Here is a 19,404-nt window from a genome sequence, read left to right as displayed (position 1 = left end):
GGTGAGAAATAAAGAGTAGAGAAATAAAAGAAAAGACAGGAAGAAAGTTCAGAGCCATTTACGCACAAGGCCAAAGTGTGCATTTTCATTGTCGTTTATCATCCAGCTCTGAAGTCTTTATCTTACGATATTATATACAAAAACCTCGAACTAATACATGTTCGTGATACAACAGAACAAAAGAAAGAGAGAGATTATTTTTGTATTAGGAGGAAAAACAGAAGAATAGGTACAAGAGTTTAACTAAGAGTATGGTCGTAATGACAACTTTTTTTTAGTGAATCTGCTGCTGCATAGAGAAGACTCTGATCTTGGTCACTTTTTGTATTTTTGTCTAATATCAAATTGTCACATCATTTATTACTCAAGAAGTGGGGGTTTTGGGGGAAGGGAAATAATAATCGGACAAAAATTAAATGAGTGGAGGAGAGGCAACTATTATTTAACCAGCCAACTTTTAAGTACAGTACAGTATAAGTAGTAGAGACATTGTAATAATTTATATACCTATGCGGAGTAAAATACAACAGCACAAACAACAGACTTGAGATGAGATGTTGGTGACAAAGGTCATTAGAACACTTTTTTTTCGCTAGTTCTTTAAAAATCGCTGTGAAAATTTGCCTTTAACAATTAAGGTGCAATAATATTCGTTGTATATTTTTTGAAAACAAAGTCAATATTATATCATCTGGGCATATTTAGGATATTATCATCCAGAGTTCATTTCTTCTTCTTCACTGCTAAAAATATAACTTTCCACGTTAAATAATCTAGTAATATCTAATTGTGGTATTCAATATCTCGGAGATAGGGTTTCATTTTTTTTTGTTCCTTAAACTTTTAAAAGGTTTTTTCTGGTGGACATGTCTTGAAAATTAAGGCCGATTCGAGTCACGGTTTACTTTCTTGATCGCGCTTCAACAGCAATTGGAGCTATAGGAAAATTAGGCAAGAAACGAAATTTTAAGTCGAGAATAGAACAGAATAGAATAGAATCATAAAAAATAAAATAGAATAAATTAAGGTGGAAAGAGAAGAAAAATAGAAAATGGGAAAGTATTTAAAAAACCAAAGGGTGCTCATACATAAACAGTTCAATTCATAGGTTCAACGTTGGAAGGGTGCCTGTGAGAATGATGTCCAACTTTCTCATTTTACAACCGGGTAGGCTTCAGGGGCTATAAAGAGAGGGTAGAGAGACAAACAGGTGAAAACAATTCTTATAAAAATGCTCAAACTTCAAAGGAAAGTCGTATTTAGGAAATCTTGGTCAAAATTTAGCTCAGCTCTCAAGCGGTTGGTGTTTGTTGACGGCACGAGCGTAACTACATACTGATGAGATTACTAATAAATAATATATGGACAATCCAATGACTATTATGAAGGCAAGAAAAAGACGCAACAAAACCATATAAATAAAAACAACGCAATTGTAAAAAACTCAAACGCAAACCTTAACCACGTTTCCATTTTTAATATGGGGTGGGAGAAAGCTCATCAAAAATCCAGGTCAGATCTTACAACCACTACATTAGGCATGTACCACCATAGATCTACTAATTATTACAATAATCAGGACCTTATTTATTATAATGTGATGTGAGAGAATGTTGATTGCTATATTCTAAATATTTTTTTGTAGTTTTCCAAAAAAAATTTAATTAAGAACTCCAAAAAAACATTCGTTAATCCGATTTAAAAAAGTTGTTAGTAGTCGAATGATAAATAACACAAAAGTACGTACACCTACATTATGCTTATAAACGGGTCATTTACAGATCTTGATCATCTAACCGTGTGCGTGACTGTACACCACCACAAAACATTTATAGAAAAAGGCTAATCCTAAGTGCGGACTACTACTTGGCATTATTTTCATCTTTTTTAACGGACCACAAATTTAATCGAATTAAAAATTATTTTATATATATCCTTTTTCTTCGTCCTTTTTTAACTGCTGGGTCAGGTTTGTTTTTGTTTAAATTACAACGGCTTTCAATATTCAAAATCTTGAAATTCCATTATCTTATTTTTGTACATTTCAATTATACGGTTTAAAAAAATGTTATCGTGTACATAAGACCAGCTTGAGAATATTGTAATAAGAAATAGAGAAATCATATCAAAAAGGAATACAAACCTTATTACTTTTTGTATGTATGTAATTACTTGATGATTCGCGAGGAATACTTGCTTAAATAATTAGTTATCCAGTGTGGCGACGAGGACTACTCAACTATTGACTTGGTTGGAACTGTTGTGATGTGTAGTGTAGTATAGTATATAGTTTAGGAGTAAGTAACATTATCGATATCGAAGAATTACAAGTATTTCGTTTGACAAGATACGAATAGTCCTTAAGTTCAAGAAACTAGCAACAGTCAATTAATTCCAAACACGTGTTAAGTTAAATTATCACGCGATCAGGACAAATTCTTTGATAAACACACCATTACATAATATTAGGTAATTGTATGTCATTCCTTCAATTAAATACCACACCACCACACCACTACATTGTTATTGTTCACTATATCTAAACAGATGACCTTATTTTATATATCTGTCGATAATATAATTATTAATTATTATTATTACTTGATTGGATTATGAATTTAGGTAGTATGGCAAAATGCGGTCAACTCGATCCGTTTAAAGGATTATTTGCAATCGGATTAAAATGGTGTCTTTCAATACTACAAACTAATAGCTAAGCTATGGCTTAATAAGTACACTAAAATCATCTACTACTACGTATTATAAAATTTTACATGTTCATAACATCACTCATTCAAATCTTTGTAGCATATCGCAATCATATCATCTAGGGACAAACACTACTTGACCGGACCCCAAAAGGCCACAACACACAAATCCCAAAAACAACACCAACGTAATTGCATTTACAAACCACCCCACACACAATATCCATCTACTAACCACTTGAAATTGTACATGTGCTTATTAAACTACGACAACGAGTTTATACGTTATTATATATTAAATTAATATTAAAAATTAGTGGAGGAATACAAATTAAGTTTTACTCAACTACTGAAAGAGAGAGAGAGAGAAAAATGCTCAAACACCAACTGTTCATGATAATCATACGTATAACCGGACATTATCATTATCGTCACATTATTCATTATCAGTAGTTGAGTAAAACGTAATGAGGATAAGAAGGTCATATTATCACAATACCGAACGGAATATGGTTTTTCCTTTAAAAAAACAAATGCTTTTACACTCGGTTTGGTTGTTGGGACATGTATAGTATTAAGTATTACATTACATAATAATCCCCATGAGGAATTGACAGGGGTTACACATATTCTCATATCCTCATAAGAAATGCAGGCAAAGGCTACAAAACTACGGATTCAAATAAATCGTGGAGGAGATACTTGTTGGGTTGTTACATTATATTATTGTATAGAAGATCATGGAGATTATTTTTTGGAGGTAAGGTTAAATATCATTTAAAAATCCAGACACACATATTCAATTTTTTTAGACGTTAGTTAATGAGCACTTGTTATAAAGGTATAACCGACAAAACACCGAAAAACACTGCCCACATTAGCACGATCCAGTGAGCATGTAAATATTTGCGCTGACCTTCAACGTATTTGCGGGCGACAAACTTGAGCGTTTCATCAATGAGAATGACGGGAACCGAAATTTTTACGACAGCGAGCCATTCTTCCATATTCAAAGGAGTCACCTGGAACACTTGCTGCAGAAGAGAGAATAGAAAAAATGTTAGCAAATGATGATGATGCCGTATTCATGGTTAATTAAGTCTTTAATACCGAGAGGATTTCAACATAGAGGATGACAAAGTGAAGGGTCATTGACAGAGCCATGGCGGCCATCAAGAACAAGTTGGTCCATGGAGGCATAACCACCAATGACTGATTTTCTGCGTGAAGAAATGAACAAAATCAAGAGATCAATGCTCTGTAATAAACAGAAATCTAAATCAATAATAAATTGCGCCTTACCAGACAAGCTGTTCATGGCGTTCAACATTTCAATGCTGACCAACACGGACAGAGCCATGGTCATTGGATGAGGATCGTGGAAAATGTGACAGTCGACTCCCTTGAATAATTCGTTGTCCGGAGAGCATTGCAAGTGATGAGTCTGATGAACAATTAACCAATATTTTTAGCGAGTCATATTGACAAAAGAAAAAAAGGTAACTCGAGTAAATATTATCTAACGAACCAATTGGTAGTAAGAAAGTCCAGGTCCTCCAGAGTACATGCTGAACCACCAAGTAGCAGCCATAACGGTACCAGCGCCGACGTATCCACCAACAGCCATGTAACGGAAGAACAACCATCCGGAAATCAAGCTCTCGTCAGCCTTTCGTGGGGGCTGTAGAAAGTCAAATTTTAGGTTAGCGTATCATATCAAAATCATAGTGGTAGTTTAATTATAGTATCAAAGTACCTTGCTCATGATGTCAAGATCAGGTGGGTTGAATCCGAGGGCGGTAGCTGGGAGACCGTCAGTGACCAAGTTGACCCACAAGAGTTGGACGGGAATCAAGGCTTCTGGGAGACCCAAAGCGGCGGTCAAGAAGATGGACACGACCTCACCAATGTTGGAAGAAATAAGGTATCGGATGAATTGTTTCATGTTGTTGTAAATAGCACGGCCTTCTTCAACAGCAGCGACAATGGAGCTAAAGTTGTCATCAGCTAACACCATCTCAGCAGCAGATTTAGCCACAGCAGTTCCGGAACCCATAGCAATACCGATTTCAGCCTGTAGAATAAACAAGAATGATTTACATTGAAGGAAGGCAAGTAGGTACAGCGAATAAATAAACAATAAACTATACTCTGTAACATACCTTCTTCAAAGCAGGAGCTGTAAAAAAGATAAATAAAATTAGACCATTTTTTCACTATTCAAAATAAGTTAAAAAATATAAACCATCCATAGTCATAGACAATTACCGTCATTCACCTGAAAAAGATATTCGTTCGTTTCAAATGAGTGAATCAGATAATAATGTTATGCTTATAAAAAATCTTTTAATTACGCCGTCTCCAGTCATGGCAGAGATTTCATTCATGGATTGCAAGAACTCAACGATCTTGGATTTGTGAGATGGCTCCACACGAGAGAACAATCGAGATCGGGCACAGGCAGCACGTTGGTCAGATATTGAGAGGTCGTCAAACTCGCGTCCAGAGTAAGACATGTTTGTGGTATCCTCCTCCTCGGTGAAGACTCCGATACGTCTGCAGATAGCTTCAGCGGTGGCCTATTTATTATGAATACAATATAAACAAATGATGAATGACATCATCATCTCTCACAAAATCAACTAAAAATGCAACTATATTTTGCATAAATAGCCAATTATTCTATTGATCTTACCTTATTGTCTCCAGTGATGACAATGACACGGATTCCAGCTTGTCGGCATCGAACGATGGCGTCAAAGACTTCCTTGCGGGGAGGGTCCAACATGCCAACGACACCAACAAAGGTCATGTTGACTTCGTATTGGTAGAATTTGGTGGAGTCGACCAAGTCCATGTCTTCTGGTTTTGGTGGGTTATCAATGGTGGCGAGGGCCAAGCAACGAAGGGTATCGCGACCAGTTCCGTACAGTTTGGTGAGTTCCAAAATCTTGGCCATGATGGCTTTGGTCATTGGGACCTTCTGAGATCCAATTCGGACGTGTGTGCAACGGTCCAACACTCCCTCGGGTGCTCCCTTGATGAACATTTTGGGTCCATTTCCAAGACGGGTTGATTTCAATGGGACGCAGTATGAGGACATGGATTTTCGGTCCCGGGAGAATTCCAGAGTAAATTCCTATAAAAGAATCAAGAAGAGTAAATCATTGGTAAATTAGTCAGAGGAATAGAGAACTACTGCGATTTATTCATACCTTCTTCCACTTGGTCTCCATATCTTGACGAACGCAGATAGCAGCACCACGACGATCCAATCCAGTTTTTCCAACGTTGAAGGGGTTGCATTTCTGAGCAACAAACAAAACGTTAGGTTAGTTGGTAGTCAAGGTCAATGATTTTTTGCATACTTTTCACTTTTTCTCTTTTATGACATACAAGTTGATGCACAACAATCAGAGAAGGAGAGAAAAGAAGAAAGATATGAGTTAACAATATAAAATCGAGGAGTGTGTGAGAGGTCATGTCTGGAGATGCGGAGGGACGAGGACCAGCAAACGCAGAGGCCAATGCAGTTACCCACTTTTTCACTTTCTGCTCTTTTCACTGTAACTCAATAAATTCTCCACACAATTTCACTCATTTTTGTTTCGTTGTCATTCTGCTAAATATTCCCATTTTTATAGTTGTACTGTTTAATTTTCATTCTATTTAAAAATGGCGAATAATGTGCAACATTATCAGTCTATTTTGAATGAAATTAAGGATTTTAATTCCATTTTGGGCCGAGATCACAGGACACCATCCCCACTTATTCCAGAACTACAAAACGTGTGGGAGTGGGAGGACAACACCGGATTGCCCATCTTTCCTGCGCTTATTCCAGGTAAATAAATTCAAGGTGTATAAAATAATATGTACCACTAATCTTCGTATTGTATACTTATGAAGTTTGGCAGCGATTTTTTCCAACCCATCTTATGAACCGAACAAGAGGTTTACCTCCGTTCGCGGAAACTGCAGTGGGGCAAGCATTTGTGGACGGGGTGCAAGGCAACTTACAAACTTTTGCAGTGAATACAAAACTAAATCCAGGAGATTCATATAAAACCAAACTAGGGCTTCTACGTATGATTTACTATGGCGATTTTAAGAAGATACAAGTTGTAGATGGGAGGAGTCAAATCATTATTAGCAAAAACAATGACGTCCTGATGTCCTATGATGATGAAATAAAAGAAAAAGGTCTAGAAAGCGGGCAAAAGAGTGTGTCGGGTACGATCTACAAAAGCTCACAGTTATACTACAATTCTAAATTACTACATTATTTCATCAATACATTTTCTGCACAGAACTCATAACAGAAATCAATGAAAACGCAACACGGGGACATACTGGACCAGGAACATACTGGTGCAGACATAATAATTGCACAGAAACTGGACCTTGCATCACAAAATCTGCGATTGTGGAATGGGGATCACAAGCTGGACAAGTATTTTATCCACAAAAGAGATTCTTCTGCAACTCCAACAACGTGGTATACCTGATGTACTGTCAAGCTTGTAAAGACGAAGGAAAATGGACGATTTACGTTGGGGAAACTAACACCGTAAGTATTCATAAAATACGTTGTGAGTGGAACTGATTAATTATTTATTTAACGCGTTTAATTACTTTAGGCAAGGAATTTGCATAACAGACTGTCATTACACAGACAGCAACTGATCGACCAAACCAATCGTGAGAAATATCTCATCAACACCACCTTTCATACCCTTGTCCAAGACATGATTTCTGGCTGTAGCCCAGATCCGGACCAACTCATCCGCGATACGTACGTCCATTTTGAACATCACCATTCTAAGGATGATCGCAGGATTACTATTCTGGATGGGAATTTCCCCAATGATGTGGCACGGAAACGACACGAGACTCTTTATCAAAGGGAATTTGGAAACTACACCTACTTGGGCAATGGAACTGGAAGCTTGAACCGTTTTTTCTAATTCAACACTATTTTATATTTTAATCGTAGAATTTATTAATTACCTCAGCAAGGACGATCAGAGCGGTTTCAGTAGCTTCACCGACTTTCTCGAAAACTTGCTTAAACTGAGAATAATTGAAATAATGAATAATTACGAGATCAACAATTGAATGACTATATTACAAAAACATAATAATTGATAAGAACAAACCTCGTTGAAATCGATAGCCGAGTCGTTACACATGATGCAGATGGTTCCAAGTTCTTGAAGTGCCTCATAATCACTAGCCTTAACCTTTTGTCCTCTCAAGAAAACTTCACCAATGGGTCTGCAATTGTTAAAAATCAAGTATAAAAAAGAGATTATTAATGCTAATTCAGTAGTAGTAGCCAAGTACTTACTCGTAGGTGGATCCAGTGATTTCGAATTCATGCACGCCAATGTCATTCCCATCAGCCTTTTCAAAGACAAACATCCTGAAAGAGAATAAACCCCCCAATGTCAAAAATAGGAGCAAGTAAATATTTGATTACCAATAATAGTGTGTCAACTGTTTTACCTGCTGACAGACATCTGGTTGGTGGTAAGAGTTCCGGTTTTATCAGAGCAGATGACTGAGGTGCAACCCAATGTTTCCACAGATGGCAAGGAACGCACAATGGCATTCTTCTGGGCCATTCGTCGGGTTCCCAAGGCGAGACAGGTGGTGATGACAGCGGGCAGACCTTCTGGGATGGCAGCGACGGCCAGAGCAACAGCGATCTTGAAATAGTAGACGGCACCCTTGATCCAGGAGCCTCCGTGAGCGGGGTCGTTGAAGTGACCAATATTGATGGCCCAGACGGCAACGCAGATGATGGAAATGACCTATAAAATAATATATTTATAAAATAATATTTCTTTTACTGGTAATAAATCTGTATGCTCTACTAATATGTACCTTGGAGAGTTGTTCACCGAATTCGTCCAATTTTTGCTGAAGAGGGGTCTTGATTTCCTCAGTCTCGGACATTTCAGTTCGGATTTTACCAATAGCAGTGTTGAGTCCAGTTCCAATAACAATACCGCGAGCCTTTCCAGCTGCAACATTAGTACCGCTGAACAGGATGTTCTTCTTGTCCTGGTTCACGGCACGTGGGTCGGGAACGGCCTCGTTGTGCTTGATGACGGAGACTGACTCTCCAGTCAAGATGGACTGATCGATACGAAGGGTCGTAGACAAGACCTTGGTGATTCGGATATCAGCGGGAATTTTGTCGCCGACTACATACATAAAACAATTAATGTTAAATATTTATAAATAATAATCATTTCCTTATCTTAATCTCGAATATTGCCCAACACTCACCTGAGACTTCAACCAGATCCCCAGGCACAAGTTCACGGGATCGCACCTTTTGTACTCCAGACTTATCACTTCGAACAACTTTGCCCATTTCAGGTTCATATTCCTTCAAGGCTAAAAGTAGAAAATTATATATTATTATTGCATGACATAATTATACCATTGATTGCCGATTTTTTTGTAAGTGAAACTTACCTTCAATAGCACTTTCAGCGTTTCTTTCCTGAAAGTGATAATTTAGTGTGTTACAAAAATACTTTCCTCAAGTTAAATTTTAAGCCGTGAAATCTTCTAACCTGCCATACACCAACGATAGCGTTTGCAATAAGAATGAGCAAAATGACAAAAGGTTCGACGAAACTGTAAACAAAAAAAGTTGTCTCATAATTAACATTCTAATGTGTTAACACACGCTATAAATTTAGGTTTATTTATAATATTTTGAAATAAATAACTTACGCCGTAATTCCCTCTGCGGATCCTTCCCCATGGTCTTCAAAACAGGCCAAAACCTAGTCAAGGAAGTAAAAACCATTTAAATTAATCATACCATAACCATCCCCCTTAATCAAACAAACTTATTTCACTTACAAATGAGATAATAGCGGCAAGCAGAAGAATCTTAACTAGTAGATCGTCAAACTGTTCCAAGACCAGTTGCCATAAAGATTTCCCTTCTTCTGCAGGGAGTTCTGTAAACGATTGAGAACAATTAGTACAAAATTGAGACAACTTTTAAGTCTACAAGTTAAGACACATTTCCCCATCCCAACTCCGTCTCAACCCTCCTCATTAATAAACCTGCATAATAAATAATACTTATCCTTTCACTCACCATTAGGTCCGTATTTCTCCTGATACTTTTTGACCTGGTCCGACGACAGACCACGTTCTTGGTCAGTGCCAAAGTAGTTCACAACCTGCCAAAAATATGAATTACCAACAGTTTAAATCAATAAAATCCAATGCTTAATTATATAATTGATTTACAAACCTCCTCCCACGTCTTGGCGTGGGCATCCTCCATCCTGATAGGTCACTTACTCTTATCTTTCACACTCTCGATAAGAAGAAGAAGCCTCTGGAACAATTACACAATTGCTGATCCTCTCCAAAGACGGCAAGATCTATCAGGTAAATCAAGAACGAAAAATCAGCAGAGATCTAACTAAACCTTTTTTGTACTTGGTGAGTGCTGATGATGGTGATGATGATGCTGATCTGAAACTCTCGACTGACTGACTGACTACTACTGAACTCGTATTTCTTTCACACCATGCAGGAATATGCCGTATTCTTCTGCTCGTGGTGCTGCTGGTCGCTCTCAATCCGTCCCAACTACTCAATGCCTCCGACTGGGCTTAATGTGGAGGATCCCCATTGGTCGACCTCTCCCTCACCGCCAACTCTGGAAATCGGCTCGGGCCGTCCACACCCCCCACCGCCCCACCAGGGTCACCCCAGGTGGTCGCCGGCATGACCTGTGACCCCACCCGGTCATCCCCCACGGGATGGGTGGATGCCCCCTTTTTTGCACAGGTCGACGTCGCATATATTTTATTTGCATTGCGGTCTCTGGATTATTAGCATTGCCTTTGTTGCCTTACGTATGTATTCATGATGATTCGTTATTACTATCAGAGTAGAAAAAAAGCACGACTCATGTTCGTACGTCATTCATGAAATAAGAAGATGAGGAAGGATAAATAAATATATATAATATATATAATAGGGTCGTGATGATAATAAATTTGGCAATAGTACTCCTTCTCTTTCTGCCGTGTGTTTGAGATTGATGAGAAAATTTTTGTAAAGTATTGTAATAATAGTAGTATTGCAGCTGAGAAGGGTGGTTTGGTAGAATAATGGTGGTGATGGTGGTGGTTGGATTGCATTATATAAAATTGGTGTTGGTTTTAATACTTGGGGGAGAATTAGATCTACTTTTGGTTTGTTAAATTAGGTTGTTGGAGTTGAAATTGGATGGCTGGCTGGCTGACTATTTGCATGGCTTTTTTGAAATATTGGCTATGGAAAAGAATTTGATGGCAGGCATGGCCAAGAACTGGGGGCAGAATTTTGGCAAAAGATATTGACAAAGAGCGTAATGTGTAAATGGGTGCTGCACCCGTAACAGCGACACAGATATTATTATTCTCCTAGAGATGCTCCTCTCATCATTACGACCAACTACAAACCACGGTCGGCTAGCCTTGCTCTATATCTGACTCACTCATTGAGCTATTAATAAAATTATTCGACTCACTCTCCGTCCAACTAAACGGATGCCAAAACCTCGACTTCACCTTTGGAACCACACGGGCACTTTTGGCCAACCCACTCCCTTTCCTCGGAATGACCCTGAACTCTAAATATGAAACAACGCAATGTACCAAATAGGCTAAACTATTCTGAACTATTTGCGTTATCATCGGAAAGGTACATCAAGGGACTCGTTGTTCCTGGGGGTCAGACCTCTCTTATCACGATACGATAAGGTCTTGCTTCTATCTCTCCAACTTTAAACCCTCGACCCCTTGGGTACTATCATGAAAAGCATGCAGTCCTCCCCTCTTATCAAAATTATTTTGTCTATTCGGTTGGTAGCACTCCAAATATCGTAGCAGGAGGAACGCCTCGCAGATGTACCACCACCATCACCTCCACAGCCACCACTTTCTCCTCGTGTCCTGTTCTCAACCGCATGTAACAATGATGTCAGCCAGTATGTTAAGATATTACAGAAGTACAAAGTGGGGGCACCGAGGCACTTGAATTTCTTGAGGGGGCAGGGATGTAAAATGTAAAATGTCACGACCACTTGTATATGTAGCTTAACTCTACTACTACTTCGGAGGAGAGTGCACTTCGGGGTCAGTCAGTCGTCGCCGTTTGTTGAAGATGTTTTTTGTTAATTCTGCAAACTTACCAACAATGGCAAGAGGAGGAAATCCTGAGCTGTAGGAGAGCACAACTACTAAACACCTCACAGAGGAAATGACGACTGATCCCTGGATGAAAAGCAACGATCCGGCGCTGCCCAAACCCAAATGGGGCCTCAGATAAGTTCTAGCTGCCTTTTTAATCACTTTTCTGGCACAGGGACAGAAATTACCGAGACCAAATACCTGCTGCTGCCCGTCGTCGTCGTCGTATTACATGTACGTGTTCTTTATTTTATGCAACCAACAGCGACAGTAGCATCGCCACAAGAACGACGCTTCGGAGAGACAGTTAGATTGAATAAGGAGAGAGTTTGTGTGATGTGGAGTCATTTCATTTCAGTTGTTATAGAAGAGTTAAAGTTAAACATGGAGTCAGGTTGAGTAGAAAAAAATTGCAACCTCAACTCCCATGTCTCTCTTCTTGTGCTGCAAAATGTCTAAATTTAAGCACACCATCCTCCCCTGCTTTTCCCAAGAAAAGAGAAGAGACCAAGAACAAGACAGGGTATATCCGACGAAAAATAACCCGTCGTTGTCGTCGTCGTCGTCGAAAGCAGCCGTTGTGGACATGGCCAACTTAACATTGTGTGAAAAAGACCCGGTTAAAAAATAAAATAAAGCTCTCTCTCTCTCAAGAAATAACAAGGAGATGTAGCGCATCTTTTTTTCTCATCATGACAACTACTCGCCAATTCCTCCAATCGTAGATTAGTGCAGTCGGTAAAATTCGATCCGAAACTAAAAACGCCACCAACAACAAGAACAACAACGCCAGGCAGGCACATGCAGAGAATTGGATAACGTTGTCGGATCGTATAAAGTACTTAATAACGGGAATGCAAGTAAAAATGCTGATCTGCTTTTAACTTTGTTCTTTTCTCTCGGCGTAATATTCGACTTGCAAATAGTTTGTCACCACGAAACGATAATACTCGAGAGATTCGCTACAATGACGCTTCTGTTGGATGTGGACGAGCATCATGTCGAAATGAGACGACGACGACGAACAAGACCACGAGTTTTTGTGCATTCAGGGAAACTGATAACATAATTGCAACATTATTGCATTTTTTTAAATAATAAATAAACGTTCCGCACATGACCAATTTCTACTTCATTTTTGCTCATATTTACGCACCCTTCTTATCGTCATAAGGTATGCATGCGTTTTTGGATACATACGTGTTACAAAACTGGGCGTAATCAAATTATGTAGAATTATTAGACTTTTCCGTTGACCTTTCTCCCTCTCTTTGTATTCCGCGTGTGTATATAAATAGTTTAGAATCACTTTAAAATCTTCTCGGTCTTATTTATGGTCAAATGTCCCACGAACTAACTCGAAAACAAGGCTTGACCCTGACGTTTCTCAGCTTCATGGCACTAATCATCATCAGAAACGAGAGGACAGTATGGTGTACCACGTCATTGATTCACCAAAATAAAAAAAAGTGTATCAAGGCTTTTCTTCTTCTTCTTCCTCCCGATAAAAGTGTCACTTGGCGTTTCATGTCATCCTGTCACTGACTCTGCAACAAATACACACATCAACTCAAACCCACGTGCCCACCACCACCCCTTCCTCTTAAACTGTGTAAGTAGTAAAAGAATCCATAGTGTGAAACAATGCCAAACAACGCCATGAACCGAATTGAACCAAACCACCAACGAACGAACGTAAATGAATCTGCAAACTAGATCCGATTTTTGTCCTCTCCCCAAACAAAGGCCTATTCTTATCCTCATTTTTTCTTGTTTGGGTAAAACTACGCAATAAATCCGCACCCGGTTGGTTTCCGTACGTATATATAAATGGAAAATCCTTGTTTTAATCGGGTCCATGTTTATGACATTTACGTATAACGAGAAAATCATCTATTTTTACAGCTCCAACTTATGATGTTTACAAATCATAAAAAATCCCATGTAATTTAGGAGGAGAGATGTAAAAACTAAGGACGGCGACGATATTACCATTATTCTTATTATTAGTATCGGCATTATTACCTATGATGTACACCAGCTTTCTTCCTCTCATCCATGTGCATGCATGATCATTTCGAATACCTTATAATTGAATGTGCTCCTCCAAAATGTGATCATGTAAAAGGAGGATGACGACGGTGACGCCAATTATTTACTGATGCATAGAGTTCCATTAATAGCTTTTATACATACATACATACACTTCTTCGTTCCATATTCGCATCCTCTCCTTTCTTACATAATTAAGTATATATAATATCATGCATGCACTCCCTGACTGCGTCCTTGTGTGTCACGCCAGACACAAGAGGAACAGCCATTCCATGTATTTAGTTCTTTTTCCATATCGTCTTTTCATTTCTTGTGTGCCATTTGGTGGTACACGCATAAGAACAAGAACAAGAACAGGAAAAAGAAACGAATCGGCTGGTTTGAGAGATTCGCGAAAATCCTCTTCTCCATGTCCATTGTCTCACATGCATGCAGTGTCAAACTTTGTTTAGCGCTTGTAGATCTATGTATCTTGTTCCCGTTATTTATGGGGACATTATTTCCACATACATTTTACAAACTAAACAAAAAGTGACAAAAGACACATTTGAAACAGAAGGGGAGCGCAGAGGATAAGATGAGAATGAAGGACGATGAGACATAATGGGACAACTTATCCAACTGCATCTCGTGTAAAAGAGAGGAAAAAAACCTCTTTTTTCTATTTTCACAGAAAAAGAGTAAAATCTCAGTCAGTGAGCCACATAGACATAAGCTCTTATTAAAGATTATCGGTTTTCGCATGAGGAACTCTCGTACACGCTGAAATTCGTTTTGCTCATCTTGAATCCATTTGTTTCATGCACCACTCAAAAAGAAGTAAAAGTAGACAAGCAATCCTTCCTTAACATGCATTTCGTCTCATAATAATCATCATTAAATGCACTTGGCCTTTACAATTTAATTGCATTTTCATTTCCCAAGTAGGCAGTGGTACATACTACAAGCTGATTGACATCATGATTTAATGAGGATCGCATCATTGCATATTTATGGCGTCATAAAAATTCTAATCCTCTTTTGCCTTGTGGCGGATCCACTCAAGAAAACGAGTATATTTTTAATCATCTACATAATATTCCTTTTCGTGTTGGCTTATTTTTAGTGTCGTTCGACTGGATTTAAAAGTCAGGAGATGGATTTGATGAGCGTGGTGTGTGTGCTCTACTACTGCGACGTGACACTAATACTGCTCAAATGCCACCACTCCTCCCTCTCGCTAATTAACCAAATGGTCAGGTGGACGTATGTATGTCGCATATGAAGGAAAAATATGCAAAAATATTGTGCCATTTTCGGGAGATGATGCCGTAAAAGTGTCAGCCTACCCAATCGCTGAGCCAGTCTGAAGCGGAAATCAGCCTCTATTTTTACCAGCCCATCCCGTCATCATCAATCTCGTGTGCATGTGATCTGCTGGTCGGTGGTCACTTTGTTCTTTTCGCAATCAAATTATCGAATAGTTAGATTATCCCTTATTTTCTCTGCGGTTCTTACTTACTTTTCGTCAACCAAAACCACAGCCGAGAAAGTAAGTATGCTCCCAACGAGCAGGACAGCAGCAGTCGTGGGGGGCAGTCTTGTTATTGCTAAACTTAGCAGTTTTTCGACTTTAGTAAGTGACGACGTCACGTCTCGTGTAACCTTTAACCTTTAATTGCTGCCACTAAATACGTCGTCACGCTGGCTGTGAAATTGTATAGTGTCCGTTCATTCAAGTCAAGATGATTGATTGAAGGATAAATCGAGTCGATCGAAACGCAGCTGTCAGCTTTAATTATTTATAACCAAGTATTACATAACCAGTCAGTCAGGGTAATAAAATAAAGAAGTACTACTTACTACACAACAGTGTACAAAATAAGGAAAGTCAGAGAGTTTGGGAGAAGAATACGGAAATATTCAGCTTTAATACTTACTTAAAATTAATTAACTAGACCGTCGTACGTAATACTAAGAAAACAAAAAGACTTGAAAAGGAAGGGGCGAGATAAAATGGCCGTCAAGTTTTGTAGGCAGATCCGAAATAAGGTGGGAGGGATGTCAGAGTTGGAGTCTGCTTTTGCACACCATTCTTCAAAAATGAGACCTTTCTCGACGCGACTGCAACAACAGGTACGGACTTTGATGAGAATGAGTTATCTTGCAAAAAGTATAATGGTGTGGGTAATGAGTTTATGTCTTAAATGCAGGATTGTGGGTTCGGACTGCTGTTTGACATTGATGGTGTGATTGTTAGAGGGAGAAAGATTTTACCCTTTGCGCCGGACGCTTTTAGAAAATTGGTCAATAACGATGGCAGGTTCCGAGTACCCACGGTGTTTGTGACGAATGGAGGAAATATGTTGAGACATGATAAGGCGTTACAACTTTCGAATTGGTTGGGAATTGATGTGAGTCGTGTTGACTGGATGGTTAAATAGAACTACGTAAAAATATTTAGGGGAAGGGTGTAAAATTTATGATAATTTATGATAATTTATGATGTTTAGATTCACGAGGACCAAGTGGTGATGGCTCATTCTCCCTTGAGACTTTTTAAAGGATTCCACGACAAGAGGGTTTTGGTGTCCGGACAAGGACCGGTTGTGGATATCGCGACAAATCTCGGATTTACAAAAGTTACGACGATCGACGATGTGAGAACGGCATTCCCAGTGAGTTTCAAAATTTGTATTATTTCATGACAAAGTAGAACACCCATATACTTGGATCTAATCGATACAATCAGTACCTGGCGATAAGGTTGGCAAATGAGTCATTTGAAATGACTTTAACAATGACTGATTACACTACTCCTCGCTATAATCGCCATAAAATATCATTCGACTGAATCATTTGGTTCCAAATCTCATTGTTTATTTTTCATTTTCTGTCGTATTTGTAGGTGTTGGATGCTGTGGATCATAAACGTAGAGTATCTGCGGTACGTAATAAAATATATTGCTCCCTCTTTCATCTCATTATTGGCATTGTAAATGGGCCGTTTTTGCATATATGCATATTGTGTGTGTGTAGTCATCTGAGGATTTGGAAGATCAGTTTAAGCGAATTGAAGCAATCGTTCTATTCGGCGAGCCGATTAGGTGGGAGACTTGTAAGTGAATATCTTATCACACATAATTGACTTTTCTTACGGCATCACCGGATTTTATGTCCATTATTGCATTATGTTGGGTCAAATTACAGCACTGCAGTTACTTATTGATATCCTACTGAGCTCTGGACATCCAAAAGACGTACCTAAACTTGTCCCAAGACCGCACTTGCCCATATTAGCATGTAACATGGACTTACAATGGATGGCAGAAGCTTTTATGCCAAGGTGATCATGTGTACAAATTGATCTGTTACCGATTTTTGTTATAAACAGGAAAATATTAACAATTCCAGATTTGGGCACGGGGCATTTCTAGTATGCTTGGAAAGCTTGTACAAGAAAATTACTGGTCAAGACTTGATATACACAGCATTAATTGGAAAACCTAGCGAAATCACGTATTACCACGCAGAAAGAATGCTTATAACACACGCTCGACAAATAGGAGTTGACCAACCTATACGAAGGTACGTTTGATTGCAATATTAGACTTTAGTGTAATTTGTAAACGATCACAAGAGCAGCTTAAGTAAGAACCATGGTTGGACCGCAAATTAATCTCTTAAAATCAACACCCTTGCCCGCTTAGTTGTTAACTTGGAGTGAGAAAGAGTACCCAAAATCCTCAATTTAATCCTTTATTATTCGTTAGAGAGTTTGTTTGTCACTGACCACTGTTGGTCATCTTTGTCATTGTGGTAATGAATATCTTACTCGTCCTTGATCACATTTTTGGTTATAATATTGTCATAATAAAACTTTTGTTGTTTACAGGATTTATTGCATAGGGTAAGAAACATACCAGTTTGCCTGTCATGCCTAATTTGTTCGTTGTCATAAATCCAACAAACTTTCTCTTTCCCCACAGAGACAATGTAAACACGGATATATTTGGATCTAATCTATACAATCAGTACCTGGCAAGATCACGCGCTGTCTCAACGAAGCGGTCGGCGGCTATGGGAGCCAGGAATATTTATCATCTTCTTGGTAACGATCCCGAAGAGTCGATTCAAGAGGCAGAACAGTGCCACAGTGTGCTGGTCGAGGTATTAACTCTACTTTCTTTGTACAAATGATTTATAAAGTTAAATGATTACATTATTTCAATCTTAAAACTTATAACTCATTTTCCTAGACTGGAGTTTTTTCTCATGATCGCGAGGAATGTTTGCTGGGTAAGTATGTCCACACCATTATGTTGTTTATTCAACTCATTTTTTGCAGCAGGTATTAAATTTTTGAAGACTTAACCAACCCAAGTAAATATTTTCCTTACAGATCATACACCCCGTGACTTTTTACCAATGGAGGAAAAACTAAGACAACCTAATTTTATCGTTGCAAATGTTCTACACGCAGTAACAAATATATTTCAACAAGAAAATTTCCACTAGAAATTTCCCAAAAAAAATCAGTACAGAGAAAACAACTATATATTTATCCGTTTCAGAAGTTGAACAACATCATTTGTGAACGATGAATGCAATTCCATTTTACTAATTTATTAAAACCATTAATTTCTTAAATTGGGTAATAAATTTAGAAACTGTTTAATCAAACTTGTTCTATGCGTGGTCTTTGATTTCATTGTTCATGGTTTTTCACAGATAGAGAGAGATAGAGAGTCGTCTCACTCTGATTAAATTAGTGTTCTCTCTCACAGCACCCATAACTCGTCCCATAATGAAATCAGGGCGCATCCTTTTTGTCTCATTCGTCAAGACTTATTGTCCTGCAAAAAATAACATTGGCCCATTTACTCCAACTCTTTGTGTCTCCAGTTTCGAGTTCATCACTCTTTTTCACACCAATGCTGCCTATCTCGTCTGGAAGTGAAAGCTCTCACTACTCCCTCACTTTCTCCATCCTTTTCCAGTGTTTTATCTCGGTTCTGGTCTGGCGATAGTGGATTTGTCCATGCATCCTTTTACTTTCATTTCACATGTATGTACATATGTTGCTAAATTTGTCCGGGTGGAGTGCCCATTTCATTAGGTGTGGCTAAATAGCGGAGTATGAAAGAAAAAACGGAAGGAAGGCCTGGCTGCTCAAGTGTTGGATGGAATGGAAAGTTATTTAGTTAGAAAAGATTGGGTCCTCCAACAACAAGGGTAAGGAAAACAGGAGGACCAAGTAGAAGAAGGGTTGGTTGGTGTGGTGTGATGTGGTTTGTGCATGTGTGTGGCACATTCATAGGGGAGAAAGTGGGAGAGAGCTGCTGGTGGTGGTGGGCAATTGGGCATGCGATGCGACCACTACTGCTCTGGATGAACTGCAAAGTGGTGTGTTTCGCGATGGAGAAAGCCATTTCTGTATG

General features: G+C 38.7%; 2 protein-coding genes across 5 annotated transcripts; one reads left to right on the top strand and one right to left on the bottom strand.

The window, feature by feature from the left end:
* Positions 1-34: 34 nt before the first annotated feature.
* On the bottom strand, positions 35-12,089 carry LOC110851249 (calcium-transporting ATPase sarcoplasmic/endoplasmic reticulum type). 4 transcript variants are annotated; one of them, XR_002548026.2, is made up of 24 exons: positions 9,997-10,029; positions 9,838-9,922; positions 9,594-9,694; positions 9,462-9,514; positions 9,299-9,362; positions 9,198-9,225; positions 9,006-9,116; positions 8,598-8,920; positions 8,217-8,524; positions 8,059-8,133; positions 7,868-7,985; positions 7,719-7,781; positions 5,924-6,016; positions 5,404-5,847; positions 5,063-5,287; positions 4,977-4,986; positions 4,871-4,887; positions 4,465-4,782; positions 4,237-4,389; positions 4,011-4,152; positions 3,819-3,928; positions 3,625-3,742; positions 1,089-1,181; positions 35-936 (listed from the first exon to the last, which is right to left on the bottom strand). XR_002548026.2 is itself a non-coding variant. In XM_022098953.2 (23 exons), the coding sequence occupies exons 1-23, from the start codon at positions 10,027-10,029 to the stop codon at positions 902-904; spliced, it is 3,027 nt and encodes a 1,008-aa protein (XP_021954645.1). In that variant the 3' UTR covers positions 35-901. The 4 variants fall into 4 exon arrangements, 3 of the variants coding, with proteins under 3 accessions (XP_021954645.1, XP_021954644.1, XP_021954643.1); XM_022098953.2 differs by lacking the exon at positions 1,089-1,181; XM_022098951.2 differs by lacking the exons at positions 35-936; positions 1,089-1,181 and adding an exon at positions 11,932-12,089 and having other exon boundaries at positions 3,542-3,742; positions 9,997-10,129.
* Positions 12,090-15,345: 3,256 nt separating this feature from the next.
* LOC110850844 (haloacid dehalogenase-like hydrolase domain-containing 5) lies at positions 15,346-18,646 on the top strand. Its single transcript, XM_022098424.2, has 11 exons — positions 15,346-16,099; positions 16,177-16,377; positions 16,477-16,641; positions 16,872-16,910; positions 17,003-17,081; positions 17,174-17,309; positions 17,378-17,551; positions 17,859-17,873; positions 17,953-18,133; positions 18,223-18,262; positions 18,366-18,646. The coding sequence occupies exons 1-11, from the start codon at positions 15,980-15,982 to the stop codon at positions 18,479-18,481; spliced, it is 1,266 nt and encodes a 421-aa protein (XP_021954116.1). The 5' UTR covers positions 15,346-15,979; the 3' UTR covers positions 18,482-18,646.
* The last annotated feature ends 758 nt before the right edge of the window (positions 18,647-19,404 follow it).

This window comes from Folsomia candida, unplaced genomic scaffold, assembly GCF_002217175.1.
Source record: "Folsomia candida strain VU population unplaced genomic scaffold, ASM221717v1 Fcan01_Sc006, whole genome shotgun sequence".
NCBI classification, from domain to species: Eukaryota; Metazoa; Arthropoda; class Collembola; order Entomobryomorpha; family Isotomidae; genus Folsomia; species Folsomia candida.
The sequence above is the reverse complement of the archived record's forward strand: the minus strand, read 5'-3'. Positions and strand labels throughout refer to the sequence as shown.

Coding starts and splice junctions, on each gene's coding strand:
- LOC110851249 (XM_022098951.2), bottom strand. CDS start 10,029: ATGGAGGATGCCCACGCCAAGACGTGGGAGGAG. Junction 8,525..8,597: donor TCGGTGAACAACTCTCCAAG/GTACATATTAGT, acceptor ATTATTTTATAG/GTCATTTCCATCATCTGCGT. Junction 6,017..7,718: donor CTCTGATCGTCCTTGCTGAG/GTAATTAATAAA, acceptor TTTGTTGCTCAG/AAATGCAACCCCTTCAACGT.
- LOC110850844 (XM_022098424.2), top strand. CDS start 15,980: ATGGCCGTCAAGTTTTGTAGGCAGATCCGAAATAAGGTGGGAGGGATG. Junction 16,100..16,176: donor CGACGCGACTGCAACAACAG/GTACGGACTTTG, acceptor TCTTAAATGCAG/GATTGTGGGTTCGGACTGCT. Junction 18,263..18,365: donor TCGCGAGGAATGTTTGCTGG/GTAAGTATGTCC, acceptor TTTTCCTTACAG/ATCATACACCCCGTGACTTT.